This window comes from Struthio camelus, chromosome 1, assembly GCF_040807025.1.
Source record: "Struthio camelus isolate bStrCam1 chromosome 1, bStrCam1.hap1, whole genome shotgun sequence".
Classification (NCBI taxonomy): Eukaryota; Metazoa; Chordata; class Aves; order Struthioniformes; family Struthionidae; genus Struthio; species Struthio camelus.
Genome location: NC_090942.1, coordinates 13,418,708 through 13,445,020, shown reverse-complemented (window position 1 = coordinate 13,445,020; position 26,313 = coordinate 13,418,708). Strand labels below are relative to the sequence as shown.

The 26,313-nt window shown below is 38.6% G+C and overlaps 1 protein-coding gene across 11 annotated transcripts in view; it reads right to left on the bottom strand.

Annotated features, from left to right (window-relative positions):
• Window positions 1-26,313, bottom strand: part of MAGI2 (membrane associated guanylate kinase, WW and PDZ domain containing 2) — a 757,526-nt gene that overhangs the window by 213,401 nt on the left and 517,812 nt on the right. For all 11 annotated transcript variants that reach the window (XM_068924402.1, XM_068924568.1, XM_068924499.1 and 8 more), the window contains one exon: window positions 20,807-20,886. In XM_068924402.1, the coding sequence (XP_068780503.1) occupies window positions 20,807-20,886 (80 nt within the window). The remainder of the gene's footprint in view (window positions 1-20,806; window positions 20,887-26,313) is intronic.

The window sequence follows — 26,313 nt, the reverse complement described above, 5'->3', positions numbered from 1 at the left end:
GCAAGCATTATGCAATAGTTACCTCCTCGTTCAAACTCCCATGCAATAGAATAATGCTGCAATAGTCACATTTCAAATATCTTAGTAGAATACTTTTCTTGCTTTCATATGCTATAGAAATATACCTAAATATGTCAAAGAAATGTGCCTGTTGCTCTAAATTGCTATAGACCTCTTTGCTTTTAGATGTATTTTTGGATCATATTTGAACTAACATCCTTCAAATCTGCTATTGAAAATAAAAGCCTTTTGTTTTACTTCCTTCAAACGACAAGGCTGTGCATGTCTTGATTTAAGGTCAACATCCCTAGATAATACATCTTTTGGGGACCTCCGCACCGCAATGCAGAGCTTTGCTGAGATCAGATAGGCTGTGCCCTTGTCCATTTGGGAATCCCCAAATGATGATTTAAGATAACAAGCCATTCTGTTCATGCCTCTAATCAATGTCCCTTTTTTCCCAGGCTAATGACAACCCTAGGAAGACGTATTTCCCTCATGTCTGTAAGAAAAAGTAATTAGCCATAGCTACAAAAGCCACCAATACATCATCAAATTGCTTTTGTGCTCTTAACCCGTGCATCCAAAAGGTGCCGTAAACGACTGCATTGTTAGACCATTCAGGTACAGTAGATTTACCTGAGGCAGACTATTAAAAGCCTCAGACCAGCAGCAGCAGCAGCATCCATTGACTCCACTGAAAATTCAGCAGTTCTCTCCAGTACTGTACTTCTCTCTAGTTCTATACTTAATGGCTCTATATTCCTAGTCAGCATAGTGCAGAGTGGGGGACAAATGGTACTTTAAATATACATGCTTCATAAAAGCATCAATCTAATACTTAACAGATCCCTGCATTTTCCCTTAGCAAATGTGTTTTGTCAGCCTTTCCTGGATCTTGTTTTTGAAGCATCTACTCTCACTGAGACTAAATAAAGCCTTTTGGGAAACTCAAACCAAAAGCTTCTGTTGGGCATTAAATTAGTGCCTTTTAGTTTCTAAGCAAATAAATACACTATTAGTGTTTCAAAAAGCTGGCATAATGAAAATAGATATACCTAGTACTCATTTCATACTTTATATATTTGTATCTACGTGTTGTATAAACAGATGGGTGTATGTAGACACGCATTTCTCTTATAACTCTAGCAATCTTTGTAAATAACGAACTTCCACAGATTTCACAATAATCAAATTACCTCTTGCTAACGGTTAGCCACGGAGGCTGCTCCCCAGGTTTTCTAATTTTGCTCATTATGTTCTCTAATTCTTCCACAGAGACAACTCAAACAACTATTTGATATATAACGGCTGTACCCAGCTGGCTTTCACTTGAGCAGTTGCTTTGATACAGCATCACATGATGATACTCATTACTTCAGATAAATTATTCAGAAACTCCCAGATGCAGTGTCCTGCAGTTTACTAAACTAAAGGAGAGTTTTGCTAAAATGTGATGCTTTTACATCACAAACAAATAGAAGTTTACGAGTATTATGTACTCCTAACAAGTCAAAAGAATCCAGTACATAGGTCACCAAATTGCAGATAAACATTAGCAGTCTTGCTTGAAAAGTTCCTTTAATACAAAGGTTTTCTTTTTGTTGTTGTTCCTTTTCTCAGTGCTAAGTCTACTCTAGAGGTATAACACTGTAGCTAAAATTTCCTGAAGCTATAGGTTTTATTTCCTATAAACCTTAAAATTTTTAATCTTAAAAATAATTTAACATTTTTAATGTTATCACAATATTCATGCTTCATATTTCAAAAGATATTAAAGAAGATGAAGTTTAAGATAGTCAGCCCTAACTGTTTATCTTTTTATTTAAGTTCTTCAACAATTCTTAGATGAATAGAAAATTTCCTGAAACATTATTTAAAATTGAATATAAGACTTTCTTTTACAAGATTTCCTCTTTTTCTACATGCCTGAATCTAAGTAACACAGTACTGAAAATAAAGCTCACTCAGAGCATAACTACATCACCTTTAGAAACAAGACATGTAATACAGAAAACATTCTTAAGGCAATGAAGTCAAGCAAGTAGGCTTTTCCCTAACTTATTTGCCAGTTGTCCATCTCTTAAAGACCTCTCTAGTGGCGTGTAATCAGCAGGAGGTTGCAGGGCAAGCAGCAGGGGAAAGGAGACAAAGGACAAACGTAAAAGGCTTGGGGTGTTGCAAAAGAAAAGGAAGGAAACGGCTCTTGCTACTTCTGCATCAGGCCAAGCTGGCAGCTCCTGCAGAAGCCAAGTCCATTTTCTCAGGGAATCCCCCTGCCAGTTAGATATCTCAGGATATACACATAGGAAAACCTTCCCCTTCTCCCAAGGCCAAAGCATGTCACCTACTTCAACATTATTCTAACACAGGGTCAGTCCTCACTGTCTTCCTTTACAGCCCACAGGGAGAACAGGGGTATCAGAAGGAAAATCCATCTAATTTAGCACAAAAGCTAAGGAGATAGAACACCTTTTGGAAGTACCTACTGGTGACCAGCTCTGGCCTTCAACATCCCACTTTTACTTTGCTAAGTTGGACCAGCTGGTTCATTTCTGTGGAGTAATTAAATGCAGCTAATTAAACTGAGTGGCTGTTACCATGCTTTCCTAAAGCTGCAGTTTCTGAAATGGGATGACTATATTAGCTCTCTTTCTGGCTTTTTAAGCAAGGTTTTAGTGAATTTCACTTGTGGATAAAGGTATGCAAATAATCATCTTAAAGGATCAAATAAAACTAAGGTAAATAAAAATTGCCATACATTGCTTTTTAAGATGTTATGATTCTGAAGTTACCTTCCTGAGTCTGAGAAATTGATTAAAGGCTCTGAAAGCTTATTTGAGATAATCAAATTAAAGCTGTCTGTGAGAAGCTGAAGAACAATCTCATAATACTTAGCGATAAAAGAGCAGATGAATTTTAATCTCCATAAATACAAAGAAATGCATGGGGAAAATACATAGGGAAAAATAATCGTAACTGTGCATATACATACATACATAATGATGGGCTCTAAATTAGTTATTACCACTCAGGGAAAAGATCTTTAACACATTAGCTTAAGCTCAGAAGTGTTCAAAAAGCAAACAGAAAGCAAACGAAATGTTAGCAATTATTAGGAAAGGAATTGAGAATAAAACAGAAAACACCATTGTGCCATCAACAGTGCACTCACATCTTGACTATTGCGTGTAGTTCTGATCATTCAATCTGAAAAGCGCACAGCAGAACTAGCAAAGAAGCAGAGCTGGGCAGCAAGTGGGAGCAGAGGTGTGGAAGAGCTTGTCTACAAAGGGAGAGCTAATGGATTAGAACTCTCCTCCTGGACAGAGATCACACAAGAGGGACAAGATAATGGTATATAAAATTATAAATGGAATGGATAAAGTGACAGGGGACTTAGTATTTAGTGTTTCCATAATAAAAGAACCATGATGGCCTTGTGAAATTATCAGGAAGCAGGTAAAAAAACAAAAAAAAGGATTTTTTTTTCCCACAGAGCACCCAGTTGAATTGTGGGACTCGCTGTCCCTGGAAGTTGCGAGAGGGGAAAGTTTAAACAGGTCTAAAGAGAAATTCAGAAAGGACAGTTAAACGCAGTGATCCACAGTCAGTCTCCAACTCAGGAATTCTTTAAAATGCTGAGAGATAGAAATGGGGAAGGTGTGAGAGGAAGACAATTATGCTCACTTTGTTCCTTGTAGCCTTTTGCTAACCATCTGCTCGTAGCCATTTTTAGAGGCAGGAAACAGGTTAGATGGAGAGTTATTCTCAGCAAGTAGAGCAAACTCTATGTTCTTACTATGTTTTCCTCCCCATGTGTAAAGTAGGAATTTGTTCAGCACAAAACCCAACTTGCTTTCAGCAGTGGAAGCAGTGGAATCACAGCAGCAATCGCCACAATTCTAATTCTCACTCTAATTCTAACTCTAATACAGCAAACGCTTAAATAACTCTAATTCACTTAGCAATGAATTATTATTTTGTAAAACAATTTGAACAGTTACTAAAACAGAATGAACAGCAGGTTTCATTTGTCCAGAAACAGAAGTGGCCTTAAAACAATGGATTTTTTTTTTTCTTTTGGTCAATACCATACGTCTGTTTAGAGTAAAAAGGCTTCTGTATCTAGAGTACTGGGGATAAACATCAAGGCTTTGGTAGCAGGGGCCTGCAGGGCCACTCTCTGCGTGAGGCGGCCACAACCTGCCCTGTGCCAGCCCCAGCCGGCTCTGAAACGGATGAAAAAAGCCCAATACGCACCAAAACCACAACCATTCAGAGGCGCGTGTGGCATGGCTGCTCAAACATATATAAGAAAGGGCAGTAGCTGCCGGGGCAGGCATTCAAGAGGCGATATGTGCGGAAACACAAAAGGGGACACGTGAGGAGAAACGTGAAGAGACACGTTTGGAGAAACAAGACGGGGGAGGCAGGTGGCAGGGCCGTGGCTGGGCGCCCGCTCGTGGAGGAGGTGCTCCTGGCCGGCGGAGGGACAGACGCCTCTGAGGGACTGTGGCCCATGGACGACCCACGTGGTGTCGGGGACACCCCATGAGGTGACCGCAGCCCGGGGAGGGACCCACGCCGGAGCGCAGACACCCCCGCCAAGGGGACTGTGGTCTGTGGGGGACCCATGTGGGATCAGGGACACCTCTGAGGGGACAGCAGCCCTCAGGGGACCCGCGTGGGGTCAGGGGACACCTCTGAGAGGAGCACATGGCCGGTGGGGGACCAATGCTGGGGCAGGGAAACCCCTAAAGGGACCTTGGCCCATGGTGCACCTATGCCATGGCAGGGAGACCCCCGAGGGGACCGTGGCCTGCTGGGGACTCATGCCAGGGCAGCGGAAAGGAGTAGCAAGCCAGGAGCAGCAGAAGGAAAGAGTAAGAAACAAGGAGAGTCGGAACGACACCGCTGGGCACGGACCCCAGCCTCCTGCGCCACCCACGGCCTCTCCGAAGGCATGGGGGGCCAGAGCGAACCCTGGGGCGAAAACAAGGCGGGTGACACTAGGAGCAGCTGCACTGAGGCTCAGCCTGGGGAAAGGAACGGAAAGGTGTTTCCCTAAGCGGTTGTTTAATGCCTTACGTCTTCTTTATTTCTCAATACCTGAATCAGTAATTAAAAGTTTATATTAACTGGTAATAAATTGTATTAAATGAAATTCCCTGAGTCGAAACTGTTTCGCTTGCGACAATCTAGGCATCTAGATATGTAAGAAGACTTTTTGTAGGACCGTACTTTCCCAGTTCGGACTGAAGTCAATGGAAACTATCATCATTAAATATGTCTGAAAGAACTGCAGTTTTTAGAGATCTTTTATACAGATTTTGGTGCCTAAGGTTTGAGCAATTGGGCTTTGTCTGTCTTTCAAGAAAAAATCTTTTATGCCTGAACACCTTACGAAGAAAAACACATCTTAAAACTATCATAAATCCCATCAAACTAGCAACATCCTGTAAAATCCAAGCAGCGGTAGGCATTCCACATTCACTTGAATTCAGCATCAATCTTACATTATTTTAACAGTGGCAAAAACTGGGCATCTCTCATCAAGGACTCTCATAACAGCATGATAAAAATTCACATTGCATGAGGCAGGCAGTCTAGGAACACCTGATCAGAGTTATCCTTTTAGTTCAGCTCCTTTGATGAGAAATTCCCAATGGCAATGCTTACAGTTTATGGAGAAAATATACTTCTGGCATTAAAATCAAAGTTTTACAGTGATGGGAATACATTACGTAGAAGAAGAAACTCCAAGAAGAAATTCATAATTCTTTCAACAAGTTTAAAAGCTTATCTTGCTTTGCTGGGTTCTGCAAAATTCTGTGTGCATGAATGTATGCAAAGCTGAACTGGTATCTGGCCACACGTAGGGCTTAAAAAATAGAGCTGCGACTTAGTTCTCAGAAGGATCAAATCCATAGTGGCACTATTTCAACCTAAAATTCAGCATGAGTCTCGAATCGAACTCTGATTTCCGCTGATGGGCACTGAGTCATATGAAGGGCAGGAAACAACAACAAAAGCTGAAGGGCAATATTCCCAGTTCAAATATCTCCTCTCAGTTGCACATGATAGTAATGAATTTCGATATTCTGCTCTCCTTATACAGCTCCCCACAGCAACATCAGTGGGAGATTTGCATAGGTGAGGAGAGGAAAACAGCAAAACAGAGAACCAATGGCTCAGAAGTTGTGGTGATTATAAAGGTAGAAGTAGCTAGATTAGGTCAATAGGACATGAGATGAGCATGCCCTCCCTTTTGCATGAAGAGTAAGCATTAAATTGACCACACTAATAACTGTGAACACACTCTGAAGTATGTGCAAATTGATTATCTCTGTATAATATTGCACATGCAACAGGAATAGAAGGCACAATTAACTTTTTAATGTATGTGTTATATTTCTATCTGGCAACACAGGTATTTGTTCTGCAAAGCAGGACATTACGTAAGTATCAGCTCTGCCTTTCCCCCAGCCAAGCATTTAAAAAGTTTTCATATTGATTTTTAAAATGGAGACAAGGCCTGCTGAATTGATAGTAACAATCCCTAACCTTAATTACTATATAGCAGTAACAGGGTACATTTGCTGTCCCAGGAACGGAGTAAGAATCTGCCATTATGTTTCACTGTCAGATGAAGAGCTAAGCAACAGAAAACTACCCTTAACACTCTAAATATCCTGTTTTTTTTAACCAGTCTGGTCATTAGAAAAAAATATTCTAAAAGGAGAAAAAGTTACTACATTTTTGCGAACCTCAGGAACAAATGAAGTAAGCATTAGCAGAAGACTATCTCAGAGATCATGGCTGGCAGAAATGTGTGAGTGCTTTTTGATTTTGTTTTTTAAGGGTCCCTATAATCAGGGGATGAAAGCCAGAACACATGCGATTTGCCCATCAGCCATTAATTATCAGTGACCGCTGCCACAGTCATTCAAAAGCCATTAGAAGCGAGAGAAGGAAAACTTATCATCATAAATGCATGCACAATTCAGAATAAACACTATTTGCAAACAAGTTTTAAATGTGGATTGCACTGCCATCAGAATACACATTATTCTCTCTGGAAAGAATATTCATGAAGACATAATTAGCAATGTTCAGTGTTGCATAAACAAAATCCCCAAAAGCATGCTCCTCATCTGAATAGGGAACCCTTCAAGTCAATCACTAGTGGGAGCCAACATCAAAAATAAGCAAACCTCCTTCTTACAGATGACATATATTTCCACCTAATCCAAAACTCTTCAGTGGAATTCAGCAGAAGCTATGCAATGGTTTTGAAGCACTCCCCTGTCTCCTTTCACTACTGGAGAGTCTATTTGTGCTTCTATTAGGGAACGCTCACAAGTAAGTGCTCTATTATAGAGAAAGTAAACTATAATTATAAATAGTATATGCAAAATTTATCTTGTAAAATGGAAAAAATCCTGAACTACTTAAGAGAAAATAAATAAGAGAAGTCCAGCTGGGACAGGAAAAGTAAAAAGGTGTCTGCTAATTTAAAAAAATAAAGCCAACCCTTCCTCCCTCCCCGCCCCACGCAAAAAAAGCAGAACTTCTGGACAGAGCAACTGATGTCTTTCATGATGGTATCAGACCTGAAAGATGAAATTGAAATTCTTGGAGTTAGAGCAGTTCCCACATTTTTCAAAGTCCATGTGAGCAAAAGTACACCGAAACGAAGTCCACTGCCCAGTACATTTAACTACGTGGGCAAAAGAAGAGCTCAAACCTCAGCACCTACAAGACCTCTTGAGTTATCTCCACAGTTAAGCTGAGCAAACAAAGTTATTGCTAGAGCGCCGGTACAGGAAAGGGATAGGTTATCAATAGTCAAAAGTTATCTAAACTAAACCATTTCTCAGACAAAATTGCTAATATAGCATGCAATACTGATAAGTTTTGATAGTCAGACATGTGATTTTTTTTCCTTTCATGCACCATAGGGAAGAGGATGCAATGTGAAAGAACTGGGTAATATTCCTTTCGATGTGGAAGTCCCCTGGGCAGCCTTCTAGTCTCCTGCTACTGAAGCTACAAGAATCTTGCCAGAATGGCTACAGAAATATGCAAAAATGTAAATATGTAAGTATGGCACACTTGTATTTGTTTACAATACTACATTTATCGGGAATCCCTCTGCGTTCCTATGGCCTTCTCATTTTTACAGTTGCATAGATACAACACTCCACCAGAAGGTGTAGTCAGAAATTATTATTATTTAGTTTAAAGATCAGACTGTATTTGGTAGAATTTAATGACATTTAGATATTTGATGTTTACAAGAAACAACTCTTCTCAATCAGAACCCTAAGATGAGGTTGCATTTGCAGGGTTAATTTTTTCTATTTGGATTCTAGAATACTGCCCTTTTGCTTCACAAATCCTTTAGTCCTGTCTTTAGTAGTCTTGGGGTCTTCTCACGTCCAGAAAGATTTTTTCTATCTCTCTATGCTGAAACAACTCTATGTTTTAAGGCATCACAAATCCAAACCTCTTTTTATATAACCTGCATCACATTCTCCACATCTTTTTTTTTTACACTTCGATCTCTTTCTAGCCACTTATTCTATTCCAAAGCCTTCTACTATCAATTCTGAAAATAAGTTCTTCTCTCCCCAACTGCTTGTTCTGCAGCAGCCACAATCCTGCATATACTAAATACCTCTGTGGTCTTCCCACTCGGGCAGATTCACTTCCCAAAAAGCTTAACACGTTACTACCGTATTTCTTTCTCTCATACAAACACTGCTCATCTGCCACTGGGTTTGTAAAGGTATTATTCATGAAAGACAGTGGCTTTTTGTAGTGTTGCTTTACCTGTCAAACCTTAAATACAGGATGTCTGAGCTCAAATGTGCTGAGACATGCTTTTCCAATTCTATTTAACAAGGACTCCAAAGCTCATTTCAGGGAGGTTAGGTTAGCATCAAAGCACAGGTCTCACAAAAGGAAAATTACTTAGACCTTTTTAAAAGTATATTACAAAAATAAAAAGAAAATAGAAACCAGGAACTGATAAGTGCAATGAATTCAGTTAATACCAAGTAGAAACGTACAATATGATGGATCACCTGAGGTACCTGGGCATTTGTGAAACGCAGCTGCTAGGGTACAGAGAAGTTTGGATGCATCTTCAGTGGCATATAAATGCATTGTATTTATTTCAAGCATGTTGAAAAAATAGACAAAACTACCTCTAAAAGTATCTGAAAAGTGGTGAACGTTACTGGAAACATTAGCAAGTCATTTTATTTCTTTTTACCTGGTAGCAACATGCTTTGAAATGACTGGCAGGACAGTACAACCAGGCAAACTTTCCAACAAAGAACACCAAATTGTTTTTTATTTCTAGACTTGATGAGATTCCTGACCTTCTGGATGAAATTTAAAATGAGACTATTATGAAGATTAATTTTTAAAGAGGAGAAGCTTGTCATTCCTTTTTCATTAATGATCCCTGTTAAATATAAGAGCTTTCATAAAAAAGCCAGAGGGAGGAGAAATAATAAAAATGAGGGTAACTGGACATATTGTAATGACTATAATCCCGCAAGTCTCCTTTGTTAAACCTATCACGCTTCATTGCCATTTAGAAGTCAAGGATCGAAGGATTAAGGATATAGAGAGAATAGGATTAAAAATCACCTACTCTGATTTCTACTCACGATTAAGTAATATTTCAGAAGGAATTTCAACCCTTTGTTCTTTATTTGCATATAGGCCTGGGGTATGACCATCGCTATATACGGTGTCGTGAATTCTTTTCTGTGTAAAACAATTTTCTTTCACAATTTTACGCATTGGAGCATTCCTTTAAATGGTCTGTGTAGAAATACTTTAAGGCCACTTGCATTCTTACACCACACGATGCTTGTATTTTAGTGGCAAAAATCAACTGCATGAAGTCAGTAAGAATTTTGCTATTTGCTTCACTGGTGAGTGGAATCCAATTTATAGCTCATTAAAAATGTGAATTGTCAAAATCCGTCCGTTTCTCTTGATGAATTTAAAAAATCCTTCCCTCCCCCGTTGTAAATTTTATTACACATTCCAGCTGAAAACTACTTAAGTTTATCTAGTTAACTTAGCAGCAAAATGAAAAAGGGATGCTATCAGAGACAAGATGTGAGGAGCTCAGCAGCAGGCCAGCAGAAAACAACCTACCATAACGATTTGGTGGTGGTCATTTAGTCTTGGACCATGTTTTAGTTGCAGTGTAGCTTTACGCTTGCATGCAACTTCAGTGCTGGCTCTGTTTTGGGGTCAGTCACTGGTGAACATGTTTATTTTATTCTGAAATTAAATTATATTTTGCAAAAGTTTTACAAAATAACAACCAAAGTTATTGTTCATCATATTTACATCAATGACAAACATGTTGCGTTCCTTAGACTGGATGTTGATTATAAATGCTATACCAAACACTTAAACCTTAAAGAACCATGCACCAAAAGTAATGCTTTATATCTCGGTGAACTTTTTCAGTGGAGAATCTCAGAGCATTTTACAAACAAGTTTCGCAGCCACCTGACGGGTGTGTTTACATGACCCCAGTTCATAAAGAGCTCTGAAACTGGAAGTGATTTGTTTTGGTAGCCTGTGATTTTCCACATTAAGAACGACCGGACAAGTTAGTAGCTTGCTCAGCCTGAATTTAGCAACTTTTAAAATCATCAGATCGCTGGAAGAGCTGATACCAGGCTGACAATATCTGTATAGCTCAGGCATCCAAGCAGAGCAAGTTGCAGCTTCCTTCCAGCCTGTGCACTGTGTCAGCGTGCAGCCACAGGATATCTCCGGGTCTTGGGGATCTTGCCATTTAAACACATGGCGCAAGTCAGTAGAGGGCTATATACTGCAAGACAGTCAAGTGATAACTAGACAATACACATTTTTTTCCTTACTTTTATTCATTTTTGTCCTTGCAATTATCAGCTCTAAGATTAAGGTTAGTGCTCTGCAGGGATTTGTATGTCTGAGATTGTGAGAAAATATAATGGTTCTGAAAGCAAAGTAATACTTAATAGTCCACTACAGCTTAAAGGACCTGTCTGTCAGTGCTCAGTGCACTCGAAGAAAAGACAATGTGCACCCAGGGGTTCCCCCAGGGAGACATCATCAGGTCACCCAGGGCGGGCCCCAAGACATAGATAGGCAGGGTGTGTTTGTGTGGACAGCTATTTTGTCCCCAGTGTCACCCAAGGAAGAGGAAGGAGTTGCAGGGGAAGGAGAATTACTCTATAACCTGCATCCCTGCAACCAGTATGTCCAGAGAAGTATCTCAACTCCCAGGAAAAAACATTAATGAGGTGCCACAGTTCTTGTTTCTATTATCATCATTGTGATTTTGGCATAGAAGGATTTTTGGTCAATCGCCAGCACAAAATGCCCTTCAAATGATCATCACTCTTCAAGAAATACTCTGTTATTGTTTAAATAAAAAAGCATGTATTTAATATGTACTTAAATGTCTGAAAAATTCATTGGGATCAATATTATTACAAGCCATGCCAGCTCCACTACAAACTGATGGTGTTCAATACTATTTTAAAATAGGGTTAGTAAACTGCAAAGTACAGCTCTAAGTAAAACTCTGTGGTTTACAGGTGCAGTAATCTTATCATCTGGAAACACCTGGATTTAAGTCACAGCTGAAAAATGAATTTGGTAGTCTGTCAACTCACTTCCTAATTCCTCATCATTTGTTCATATCACAAAGCCACCAAGCAAGAGTACGTGATGGGCAGTCTGTACTCAGAAGTGACTCAGGCCTGGAATAGGAAGAGTTTTGATGTCTGAACTGAAAACTGTTTACAGAGCTGTTAACAAAAGTTTGCCGCAAAATTACTCATGTGTGCCTGGCACTCTCAGTTGAACTCTGTAAGCTTTGCTTACTTGCCCTTGCAGAAAGAAACAGCCCTTGGCACGGCAGCTCAAACCATCCCAGAGGAGGTGGTTTTAAATGCTTAGGGACAAGGTTGTGCTCTACGTTGCTCTCATACTTTCTCTCTATTGATTAATGTGACATTATATTCTGCACCCCACCCGGCAGAGGAGGTTACAGAACGTGCTTTTCCCACTTATTGGATAGCCTTTTTCCTAGGCTATCATGCAGAAAAGTGTTGTGTTTTAAAATAAAAGAAAAAGATCAACACTGTTTTCGAGCCTTATCTCCAAGAGAGGATGCTAGGCCCTGGCTCTTAGACAGGTGGAGGTAATACTTCAGAGCCTTGAACATTTCACTAAGCTCTGGAGAGGATCAGGATTTTAGACGCAAGCTTGTGATTAACATTTCCTCTTTTCTGTCTTTAGCTGTCTTCCTCTTCAGAGCACAGCCTTCCTGGCTTGTCATTCTGTATTTGACTCCCTACACACAAATATATACTCCTAACAGGGCATCTGGATTCTGTTTCAGGGACTAGATCACCACATATCAGATGCTGCAGCAAGTAGTTTGTAGGTGCCCACATCATCTATGATAGGAAATTCCTTGCTTTTCCTTTAATAGAGAGAATACCTCCTTGGTCATCTCCCAGTCATCATGATTGTGGACTGCACTTCCTGTCTCATTTGCAATCACTTAATACATTTATGTTGAACACAAGACATTTCTGTATTTTTCATGGAAAATATTAGCTAGCATTTAGACTACAATTTTCAAATGGCTTCAGTGAAGAAGAGTTAAATGAACATTAAGTATTTCTGAAATTTCAAGACAGACAGACAGACGGAGAGACAGAAAGTTCTTTTAACGTGGTAGATGTTTTTTATCTGCTGTAGCCAATGTCAATAATAAAAGACGACACCATGCAGGACATAACACCAACTTTTTGTGAAGTGCACAGCTGCCATAGACTACTGACTGAAAACTGTATTAGAAATGGACACCTCTGTGGCCTTTATTTAGGAATCCTAGTATCTATGTCTTAGTCATATATCATAAATTAACATGAATGCTAAAATTTTCCAAGATAGCTTGCCTGAAAAAAACACATATATGAACTGCCAAGAAAGTAAGTGGAGGCCTCTTTCTAAAGTCGTAAGTCACGTCTTACGACATATAAAAGCATTATTTTATACTGTGACCTATTTAGTAGCCAATAACGTTGCAGTATTTGAAGAAAAAGTTTAAGCTACGCTAGTACAAAGCCTAAAAAAGTCTCCTCAACATAATTCCAATAGCTAATATAAATCCCTGGGAAAAAAAATTAAAATTAAGATTAAAGATTAAAATAGTAACGCTGGTAGACCCTTGACTCCAGTGGAGCAAACGGTACCACTTAACATACAAGGTAACTAGTCCTGATCATAAGATATCAGTCATGACTTGTACAATTTTAGGAGTTCTTATTTTGATCAAGTAAAAACTATTTTTCTGAAGGTGATATCTTTTTTTACTTTAGTTTCCTGGAGAAAAGAATTATATGGGTTCATAGTATCTGTTCACCATTTCCTTCATAAGTCTGAATCCATTGCTGTTTTTTGACTAAATTTAGCTGAGACATTGATGTCTCAAAGATAAATAAATTCTTATGTATTTTGTGAAAATCAGCAACTGTGAAGGGGAAGATGCCCTACTGCTGCTACTGCAGCAGAGAAGGTTACATCGTGAGCTCAGCGGGTACCTGTCTAGCCTGCACAAGCTGATCAACCCAAGTGTACCAGCAAGTCAGTCAGCCTGCCCAGAGCTCACATCCTGCCCAGTTAGTTAGTATTTAGGGAACGTACAAAGGAATGGGGGGAACCTGGGGAAGGGGAGCTCTAGAGGGCATGGGAGGAACAGAGGAATTGTGGTGGAGGTAAAGACTGAAGGTAATTTAGGAAGAACTTGAGCTATTTCTTTAAGTTATAGATAATGCTCTTTAGAATGACATATTTCATATTTTAGTTATAGATCTTTTTATATTTTGATTTACTCATCTTCTGGTAGATGCCCTTTTCTTCGACACAATATAATCACTCCTTTTTGCAACAGAATATATGTATCATGTTCACCCAGAGAAAGAGATGGGCTCCTGAAAAGAGTCTCATAAACCAAAGTCTAAAACAAAGTAGATTGCAGGGTGCTAAAGATGTGGGATCATATTCTAGTCGCCTAGCTCAGCTGCCGCTCAGGCCTTCTAATGGAAAGTACCAGAAGGTCCTTAGGGGAGTTTGCAGAACCAACTGAAAAAAAGCAGTCTTTTACAAGGCACAGAGAGAAAAAAACTGTGAGAAGCAATGAGCAGAATTCCATTTAAGCGACACAGTGTTCAGGGTCACACAGCTCTTTAAACAAAGAACAAAAGATAGCCTTCTCTCCCAGTTCATACTGGGATTCATTCATTCAGCAGAAACAAGGGCTTGATTTGGAGTTGCAAGATGGTCTGGTAATACTTTGTCCACTCAACAGTGTAGGGCACTTCCTCCTCATTTCATGTCCTCCTCTACCCACAGATAGCACTGCTCCATCCAACTCTCAGCTCTCCTCCTCCTTTGGTCTCCCTCCAACCAGGAGGCTGCTGCATCAGATAAGTTAGTTCAAAAGGAAGATTTATCCAAAGAATACATTCTTTACAATAAAATATGGAAGAACTTGTGTAAATCTCTGATACAGAACCAGCCTGTTCAACCAAAAAAAGTCTCCAACCCTTTTGCCATATGCTGCAGAAAGATTCAGTTTCAAACTTAAGGCTACTATTACTTGAGCCAAATGAAAATGATTTGCAGACTAGCACTGGTCTACTACAAATTGCCACTAGTGGCCATTGCCACAGATAAGCAATGTCCACACATAATAAGAGCTCACTACTTGGTTTCCAGCGAAAATATGTATTAGGAGTTCAAGAAGTAAGGCGTTACCCATAAAATCAGTATGTATGTCAGGTCTGTATGCTCAAATGTATCTCTAAAACAAAAATGGGAAGACATGCTATATATGCAGTGAAGAATCAGGTAAACAATGACAAATTATTTATGATGTTTGTGATTTACTTTAAGTTGCAATTTTGAATAAGCTTATGTATACTTATAACTACAGAGCAGGTTTCACTCACTAAAGGGAAGCAGGTGTATACAGATAAATATTCTAGAGTTCGATCTTGACAGAAATGATCGAGAAGATATTGTCAATAAAAAGGAGAAGCATGGTTAAAAGTGCTGAAAAATGATAAAGCAGTCTGTGTCACGTTCACTTTTCGTTGAAATAAAAATATTTGATAGGTATACGGTATGAATTGAAACAGGAAACTAAGCAGTCCAGGTTGGGGACCATCTGTTACTCTGATTTTGTATGTTTACTTACAAAATCTCTACAAGTGAAAAGGAACGTTTTTTCTTATTAAAACAAAACAGTTTCAAATACAAAAAGTGAGATTTTTTAAAATGCTCATCATGAAATAGGAATCATGTAGATTACTGCTAATGCCAAACATTTATTCTTTAATTTCATTATTTATTTTTATTCCATATAAATAATTTTCTCAAAGGGAGAAGAGAAGGATAAGATAGCAAATATGAAAAAGAATAATGAATTTTAAATTAAGATTTTATCAATTTTGTTTCTTAAAGCAGTATAACGGGTTGAATACATTTTATGATGCAATAATATTGTAACATAAATCTACAGGATCCTTTTGTATCGGATTTATTCATTGACAGCTAAAGTTAAAATGGATTAATGAAACATTTCATCAATTGGTTTGGAACTCTTAACAAGAAATTCAAAAAGTATTAAATGTAAGCAAAATTAGAAAGACAGTCCTAGATTTTATTTCTTCTGTGCCAACTGTCAAATAGGTTAATGATACTATTTTGAAAATTATTCCTTTTAACAAAGTCTGGTGATGTTCGAGCACATATTTGGTTTGGATTCCTGTTTGCACTTGTGGAAATGTAGAGGTGTCCATATAAACTTCATCCTATCACTGGAAGTCTGGTTTCTACTAGAGTTACATGATTAAAGGAACATCTGCTGGAAACAAGCAGAATAGGTCTTCGGTCATGACTGCGGACCAGTTGCCGAACTACAGTCATTTCTAATATTAATAGCGGGCCTTTGCAAAAATGGTGAAGCAGTAGCTTATGTGAACAGGGCTTTTACCTTAACTGATGAAGTTTTGATAAAGACTCATTTTCTAGCATTAAAAGAAGTTTAAAATGCTAATGCACTCCTAAGTCCAGAACCATTTAATGCAGATTTCCAAACTGAACATGAAATGAATGAAGGTGCTCCTGTGTCTCACAGGAGACATGCCCAGCTAAAAATGCACTACATAAAGTTTAAGAATATAATAAGGAAATTTGAGTCTATTCACTGCTGTGAAAGATTATTGCTTTCCCCAGATTACAGACAGCCTAATCAGCAATCACCTTTATGATTCTGAATTTAACATTAGTGTTCTGAGCTTTGCTGGCAAGGATCATACTATTCATGTATTTCTAAATATATATATGTTCAAAATTTCAGTTATAGCAACAAATCTGTAGCTCTCCTTTTTCTAAGAAGTTGAGATGTTTAGAGAGAGGACGGCTGAAGATGACGATAGTTTTTAAAGAATCAAAGGAAAGGAAATCCTGATTTCATGTGAACCATGCAGTACCATGCAAAGGACAGAGAGAGAACTCTGCTGGCCAGGTGAAATGGAAAAGAGAGACATGCCCTGAATTGGCAGGCCAAAGGTTGAAGGAGGTTGAAATTATCGTTAATAATGAAAGGGAACTGGGGAAACATGGAGGACTGAAGATGGTTCATTGGGAGATGTCAGACATACCATGAAACAAGGGGTTCATCTGGGAGAGAAAGATGAAGAGGAAAAGGGTGGATGTGTGTCACTGGCATGAAGATGAGAGCTGACGCTGTACTCGCCAGGCAGCTCACCCAAAAATACCACCTGTGACAACAGGAATGGGGAAAAGAGACAGTGAGGTGAGGTTCCAGTCAGGATTCATTACTACATGTGGCAGTCTATGTCCAGGTGTTTACATGTGAACCAGACAGCTATGCCCTGCTTACTGCTAAACTGGACCTGGTACGCATGGTCAATGAAGTCTAGAGGCAATTCAGTTCACCCTGGATAGACACCTCTATTTGGCAGTCAAGCTGGTTGCTGTAGAGGATGGAAAGATGGATGACGGATGAATGCTAGGTGGAATCAAAGATTTATTAATGCTTTTGAGCATACTTGTATTTGAAAACTAAGACATAGGAGAAATAAGATTGACATCAAAAGGAAGGGACGGCTAAGAGTAATGAAGACTAGTGATGGAGACTACTGATTGGGATAGATTAGGAAGGAGGTAAGTGAAATTTGACGTTCCTGATCCCAGGAAATTTCAACATTTCAATAGCTCGGTAATCCTAAAATTGGATAAAGAAGTAAATGTTCACTTTTCTCTAGAATGGAAATTTTCCTAAAACAGATTCAAGAAATCGAAAAATTTCATTACTACATTTTTTAATCCAAAAAGGAATTCTTTCAAAACTATGATATTTAATTTCATTTAGACTGAACTGCTTTTCAATATTAAATTACATTTTTTTATTGCCTTATGTGATTAGTAATCTTTCGTCCATACTCTGTTAGCAGATCACTCACATAAAATACATGATATACTTGTAAACACTCATAAGCACACACTCTGAGTCTGCTTTGTGATAGGAACATTATAGTAACTGTAGCTATCAGGGAACCCTGCTCACTGAAACAGAGCGGGCAGAACTGCAACTTCTGTAGGGCGTCTGCTGTACAGAGAAAACTTGGTTAATCATTTCTGAAGTGAAAACTAAATTTTTAGGAACCATTTAAAAGAAGTATTCTAATTTAGACTAACCCAAATGTTTTCTTCATATTTTCAGGAGAGAAAAACAAAGTATTTTTAATAAAGTCAAGATTTTCTTGAAACGTGTAAAAAATTCTAGTTCTTGTTGAAGAATTGCCAGCTATTTCTGCCTATTACTACTACGAAATTGAGATAAGCACCATACAAACAGGGAGTAAGGCAGTTCTTTCTTCAGAGAAGTACAATCTAAGTAGATCTGACAGACTGAATGTCAAAGTAATTTGCTGAAACTCACACAGCAGGTCCATGACAGAGAGAGAAATAAAAATCAGCCCTTAAAACCTCCTAGCCTGCGAATGGGGCTTGAAGGGGGGTGTCATTAAAGGAGAAGAGAAAGTGTCCACAGCATGGAGCAAAGAATGCTTGACTTGGTAGAGTTTGTCAGTCTGTTGGAAAAGACATGTGAAAATTTGTTCCAAGAGGAGGGATGTGCTGGAAGGCTGGTTCCAGATTTTATAAAGAGAAATAAACAAGCACGGGGATTTGTAGATACAGAAACCAAGGAAAATGGAGAATCAGTATTTGGCAAAGGAGCACTGAAGAGCTGAAAGTGAAAGAGCGGAAATGCCTGCAGTGGAGGGGACCCTCAATATCGGCAGCCCAGAACATCCGGACTCAAATACTGTACGCTCCTTGGACATTGTCTCTGGTGGAGACTGTGTGCTGGTGCCTTCTTTGCCGGTGGCAATGAAGAAAGAGGATTTGGCAGGATTTGCACTGAAAGGAGAACACGGAAGTTCAGTTGTTCAAGACGAAAAACTGACTACAGAATCTGATAGGTGGTAAGGACATCATAATATACCTCAGTCAATCAGTAAAAATTTCAAATGTTAAAAAACTAATATTAATGAAAAATACAAAGTAGACAGATAACAATATAGAAGCAAGGTAAGCATCATTTCTTATCTAGGCACTGATGATTCCTAATTTTTTTTTTAATCTCCGAGGGAAAATGTGCCATAATAAATCATAAAGGGTAACAGAAAAGATGTTTGGCATAAAAAACATCTAGCAAGACATAGATGAAATGGGTTTGAAATCAATACATTAAATCTAAAAGAAAATTCCAAAACCCTGTGTGTTATATGAAACTCCCTAGTGCTGGACCACAACAGCTTGCTGTGCTAACATTTTTAGGCTTCTTAGACATTTTGAGGAGCCTTTATATGTATTGAAATTTTAGCAGAAAAAAACCAGAAACTCTTGAACAATCATAGGAAAACAGAATGTCACAATATCAATCTTTTTTAGAATATAAGATCTCTCCCTAAAGTCTTTTGTGCTTCACTTGAAGTGCTTTGTATTAATGAGCTAAGCAACTCTTAAAAGAACAATATGATCGGCACACTGTAGTCATTCAATAATCCAGTAGTTAAAGTAACTGCAAAATAATACTATTTTGTTAACATATTGATCTTCATTTAAAATTATTGAAGCATTTTTGTATTTTTAAAAATGAAATTTCAATATTTGTTGTGATCTCAGTAAACAACCGCTAGCAGAAAAGAAAAAAGCAACCCACATTAACCTCATGTAACTATGTCTGTGATGCATTGCTCGATAGATATTGGGGGATTTTTTCCTTTGCTTTTTTCACTAGTATTCCTTAGGGAGCAAGCAAAGATACAGCTCCATGTAAGTAACTTGAGAGATTTACAACGCAAAACTCCTATGCCCTTGTTTTGTGTCAGTAATACTTCTGTTGTATTCGTTGTAGAATTTACTCCGGGAGCCAGTGTTGTCAGTGCTGGAATAAACATCACAAAATCATTTAGACATGAATTTTTTGATGTCAGAAGAGAACCTCAGAATTACTGCTGAAATAAGGAAGGGATTTTTGGAATACAGAAGTCTTTAAAAATGAAGCTGTTTATAATAAACAAGAATGTTCCATACCAAACCACTGATGCTACGGTTTATATACCTAGAAACTCCTCAGTGACCTCTTTTATCGGCTGAAAATGGCACTGAGTTGTCTTTCTGTTAATAATACTTACATTAACCAATTTCATGTATTTTGGAAATTTTAAAATAAATCAGATGCACTGCATGAAACCTATTAATACGTTTTAAATGTTTTTAAACGCTTTGAATTAATGCATGCATGTGTTTAATCCCATATATCACACAATAATAAAACAAGTAGCAGTCTTTATAAATCATTACTTCCTAACTGGCTAATTGAACTAACACTGAACTATAAAACATTTAAAGAGACCTCCACAGAAAAAGATTTTTTACAATACATCTTTGATGTGATTTTACGAAATAATTTTGATTACTGGAACTTTAGTAGAGAAAATGTGAATATCATAATGAGTGCATATAAGACAGCTTGATGAGATCTATATTCACTCATCTCTCCTGCATAACAGCTACAGTTCCCCTGTGCATCTCCAACACTATTTACATTTTCATTTTTTAAAACCATTAACAAGGCAGTACCCCCCCAACTCTGGTCCTGAACTCTGACATACGCTGTTCTGTTTTCTCCCTCCCACACCCTGTTTTATCAGACACTGTTTTGTTTAAATTGGCTACTAAATAGCATAGCACTGTACCTTTAAATACAAATCAAACAATATTCATATTCCCACGGTGCTGCTAGTTTCCCTTATGCATTGAATCGCCTGTAGATTAAAAGCTCAGAATCTGCAAAGGGATTCTGTGCTGCAGAGCAAAGTTCTCTGTAGGAGACGAGGGAGAGGGTCAGTCCAGGAGTCACAAACACAACAGGCAGAAAACACACTTGTGATCCTCAGCTTTGGATAGCATCAGAAAGGAGAATAAAAAGCAGAAACACATGGCACACTGAGAACTGGTATCACTTATGGCTTCTAACCAAAGCAGCAATTAAACACCTTTCATCGTTCCCCCGAAAGCCTTATTTCCGTAAGAACGGAGACACACGCACACACACAAAGGCAAATCCCTTCTGAGCAGCAACGAAAACTTAATAACCTACCATTTTCTTTGCACTCTTCTGGAGGTTTAGCCTTTTTCGCAAGTCGTGGATCCAGCCATGATGTTGTCTTTGTGTTATGGCTGAAAAGAAAAGAGATCACTCTGAGCAGACACATACTGAAAGGAATCAAGTTTATTCCTTAAGAAAAAAGGGTTAGTCCAACAAAATTGCAATCGATACACTTAATTTGCTTACTGGTTCTAAGTAGCCCTGAAGGAGGTGTAAGAGTAATTGTGCAAGGCAGCTGTAAATTTGGCAACCTCAGCTCCCTGTCCTCAAAGCAGCTATTTTTATTAAAATCAACTAGAATGTTGCCAAGTTAACCTCATTGAAAATGCAGAACTCATCCAGAGCAAAAGGAATTTATTACAAATACAGTGTTCTCCCGTTGAAGGAGTGCAGCGACAGGATTCTGTACCATTCTCACAGTTTTCAGACAGAATTATTTTCATCTTAAACCTGCCCTTTTCATAAATACAGGTTTGTTATTTCTTACCAGCAGCACTGGCTAGGCATAAAAAAGTGATGCAAATTACAGCACGCTCCTTCCTGCAAGTTTACATTTCCGGACAGAGTGATTAATGATACTTTGTTTAACAAACCTTTGTCTATGCCATTTTTAATTCTTCTATCAAGATAAAATAGATATTGCACAAGCTGAATGAATCATGTGGCTTCTTTCTGTACTCAGAATAGATCTTTGAGGAATCAGCCATGAAATAGCCTTGAACTGGTGCAAACTGTTTTCTAGGAGAATATTTTGCTGATTGAATTGGTACTTAGGAAAGCTAATGAGACTTAAAAATATACTTTTTCAATATTTACCTTTCTCATATGCATTTGAATTTGGAGCCTTTTTTTTTTTAAACATTTTAGAAAAGGAAGACTAAAATAGAAAAGGATGTAATCCTTACTCCTCTATTTTTGAGATGCCTTTCTTACAATACCATCATTCACAGTGCATTCTAACCCATGTTTTATTTATCTGCTACATCCTAAGAGAACACTCACTCCATACAATTTATATAGTACTGAATTATTTAGATTATTATTAATTTTCTGTGTCATTTTAAAGTGTGCTTAAGACCTCTGTTATAAACAATAGTATAAGGTGTATGCAAAAAGGGGACCTCGTAAAAAAATGGAGCAGAATGCAACTGGTAATTGGATAGCTAGTGACAAACAGGCTCAGCGCAGCTGGTACAAAAACACCACTGGTTCCACTGGGGATGAAGAAACGCGCAAAGCCAGGTCCTTCTCTCGCCTTGATTCCCTGTTTAGTCCTTGGTAGCTAACTTCCTCTCTGCCTTGATTTCTCCGTCTCTAAAATGTGAGCGATATTAACTACTTCCCAGCGTTACTGTCACAACCTTAGATCTTTCATGCACACTTTGGATGGAAAAAAGGCAGAGATATGAGTTAGGTATCAATAAAGGGGCAACCAAAATGAAAATGTAGGCATTTAAATTCCCATTTTAAGCATACTCTACTCTAAAACACCATTCTTGACAGGCAGAGAGGATAAATTAAGCCTTCACCTACTTTAAGAGGGTGGTTATATTTGCAGAGCATGAAGAACGATAAGCTAAAGGTAAGGTAAATTTGAAACGATGCCTTAAGCCTCTGCTTGATTGCAAATGTAACTAAGATGCTTTCTCTGAAGATTCTGCTGCCTGTGGTCTCCTGTAGGGTGTATTTTTATACTGCAGTCACAGCTTAACTGCAGCTTGTGCAGACATACTTGAGCTAGCTTTAAATTAACTAACTGAGATATTGGCAACAATGTCACTGCAGCAGTATGGAGCTCAGCGTGGGCCAATCATTCGAGCATATACTGAGCTACTTGGGTGCAGCCTGCAGCACGCGCTAAGCTCCACACTGCCATGGGTACCCGCTTAGCAGTGTCACAACTGAAAGCCAGCTTGCACATATCTGTGCAAGCTGCAGTTAAATCTCTAACTGTAATATGGATATACCTTGTACAATTGCTACTCTCTCCTAGCTACCAATTCCAAATTTAGGGACATCCACTAGTTGCAAGGAATAAGTCAGATCCACAGACCGTTTCCTGTGGCTTTAAAAGAATACTATCTACTACTACTACTAATAATGCTTGCTCCGATATACAGTGGATTTCAAAGGAAATAAGAATCATCATCCCTGTTTTAAAGATGGGAAAACTGAGACACAGAGTCATCAAGTGCCTGTCCACAGTCATCAGACAAAAGCGAGAGCCAGCAGTAGAAGGCAGCTCTATTGCAGTCTAGTGGGCTGGTCTTCTCACAAGATCATACAACAGCAGAACAGACCAATTCACAAGTTCTGAAAACTATAGTAACATTTCTATAATAGGCCTGAAATGAGTTTTCAGGCATCTGTAAAGGCAGGTGACCAGCTGTAAATCAGCCCAGTTCAGTAGGACTGTTTAAACATGTGTATTAGTTGGATTACATCCTTCAAGGCTTTTGTTCAAATCAAAAGAAACAACAAGCAAACAGTTACGCTTCCCTTCAGCATAAATGTGGCTTTCATAAAGGCAGTAGGACTGATGCCTTCTAATTTTGTGAACTGTGGCCACTCTAAAAAAAAAACATAAACAAAGAAAAAAGTCAAAAACTTTTCCAACAGGAGAATGATCCTCCAGTGTGCAGCAAAACGTCAGAGTGAAGACAGTCTCTCATGTAGGTTCACTCTAGCAGCACCTGATTTCCTCTTCTTTTATTCCTCTAGCTAGCTACCACCTCTTAAACCTATTCAGCTACTTCGTAAAAGCAAGACTCGCCTGCAAAAGCTTTTATATATAGGAGAAAACTGAAGGAATAAAATACCTTTTGAAAACCATCCACATCCTCCTTATCCTTCTCCATGCCTGCTCCCTTGCCCTGCCTCTTCACTTTATCGTGTGTCTAAAACAGCTATGGTATCTCTTGCAATGGGACTTTAAATTCTTCTAGACAAGTGCTTCAGCCAGGGTGAGAAGACTGACCCTATTTAAAAAAAAAAAAAAAAACAGAAGAAACCCCACCTTTCTTCTAACTTTTCTATATTACTGTGAGTGTCTCCTTTATTACTATATAGTACTTATTCTTTGCATTGTCTTAGCAACCAGGTATAAAACATACAAACACTCCCACAATGAGGACAGACGTGATTGATTAACATTGGGAAAAAGAGGGAAATAACTCCTATTCTGAGGTTTATTTGGCAGGGTACTCTTGCAACCTCCCTTGTGGCAGCTTTCAAGTTGTAGGTTTTGGAGAGATGATGCTCTTCCTATAGACTACGCTCTGGTAATGCTATTCAGTACCATTCTGGATAACATCCTGTTACCTGCATTTCAACGACTAGAACTGGGGCTAGCTGCTGTAGAAACACAAAAAGAAGAGGCAGCTTATTCCCCATGCAGATAGGACAGGTTGAAAATGAGAGGAAAAACAAAAGTGCGGTGGTGCTGGCTTGCTGAATGTCCCAGGGCAAGCTGAGGGTACATCTCAGAAAAGACATCAGTTCTCCTGAGTCCCAGTGCTCTGCCTACTCACTTTCCAGTTCTGCAGCAGACTAGAATCTGTAGAAGCTAAAGGGAAACAGCATTTAGCTCTAAACAGTTTTTAATCTAATTCCAAAGAAGACTTGATATGTAAGTTTAGCAATGGGAAGAAAGACAGAAGGAATATGGAAACGGCCAAATTAATACAAATGGCAGAAGTAACATTAATGCATATCTGCTGCATAAGCTCTGCACATTTAATACTTTTTACTCATTAAAAGCCCTATAAAATGTACAGTGCATTACCTGCCTGCATTACCACTATGTTTAATCACGCGTGGCTATTTGGGGGGGTCTCATCGACACACCAAAAGGAAAAGGGGTTTGGGATTTACAGATTAGTTATGAATGAACTGCAGAGGCAGTTGTGGAATAAATGCACAAACAGGCAGTCAGAGCGGCTGCCACTGACTGAATGAGAGTGAAGTGATGCAATAACAGCGTTCTGTGAGAAATACAGCTGTAGTTCCACTAGCATTTTCTGCTGGCTACCGTTTCATTACTCAGCAGTAACCATACCTCATCATTAAAGGGCAGGTTTAGACAGTCCATCCTTATACAATTGCTATGATCTTGACTGCTAGCTAGGAAGACTGAGCTAAAAGGCAGATGTTGACAAACCAACCACGCAAGCCTTAAATTCCATCTTAAAATTCCATCTTAGAAAGCAAGTTCCTAGTTTAGAAACCTTGTAAGCAGTCAAGGAAGGGTCCCTTTGGTTTTGCTGCACGCAGGTGGAGCACTGGAGTAGCGTAACATTTTTGAAATCCATTCTAATTTATTACCTGATACACAAAATAGAAACACCTTATAGGCCTTAGGTATATTGTAAATTTGCAAAGTAATTTCTAAAACACAAAATAAAAGCTGCCTGATAAAGCAGGTAAGCTTGACATTGCAGCCAAAAATCACTAAAATAATTATTGCAGAGTTAACTTAAATCACCTTTACCAAGTATTTGCACCCAGCAGAAACAGCATACTATAATCAGTGTTCTCCAGTATTAATTATACACAATTCTAAACATACATGAACAAATTTTTCATCTGGTTTAAACAGAGTGAAAGAAAGTTCAGAATACTTCCTAGAGAGTCTGATTCAATTGATCATTCTTCTCCAGCTTCTCTTTGTAGCTTTGCATTTGAGACCTTGCAGAGACTGTTTATGTCCCAATTCCCCATTAGCACCATTGCAGCTAGCTACCAGAGCCTTTCTGAAAATCTGACTAGATACTCATCAACACCTTTAAGAACCAAAAATGCTAGGAATGTGGCCTTTCTTATTTAACAATGTATTACTTTGCTTTTATAATTACTTGTTAGACAATGCATTATTTTCCTTAAGATTTTATTTGACGGATTTGTGTTAGCAATCTGTCAGTTTAAAGCACTTTAACAAGTAAGGTTTCTTATACTAACAAAGGCCTCAGACAGTCTCCAGAAAAATTTTTGAAGGGAATATGGAAAGTAGTTACCCACAGTAATAGCCTTAAGGTCTTCTGAAAGCACTGCAAACCTATTCTAAATTGTAACTCTTGCAAGGTATGTTAATTTGCTTGTTATCGTGAAAGACATTACAAAATGGGTACTTACCAGTGTGCTGCTTCAGGGTATTTGGGGACAGCACGTACAGGTTTGTTTGGGTTTGTATCGTGAATGTATTACATGCAACATGGCCTTCAATATAACAGCTTGAGCAAAGGATAGTGCATGAGACATGAAAAATAAGGTGCACCATAGGCCACCTGACTTTTAAAATGCTTACTTCTCCCTCCTTTTCATATGCCGTAGATTTGTAGATGTTCACAGATAGTGCAATAATGATTTCAAGTGATTTATGTGTAGGCAGACGGTGAAAGGAAAGTAAAGCATCAAAATGGCTATTTTGCAATTTTGCAATGATTTTGCAATTCATCCTTTGCTGGCTGCAACCTGAACTTCTTGCACACATACAGGGACAA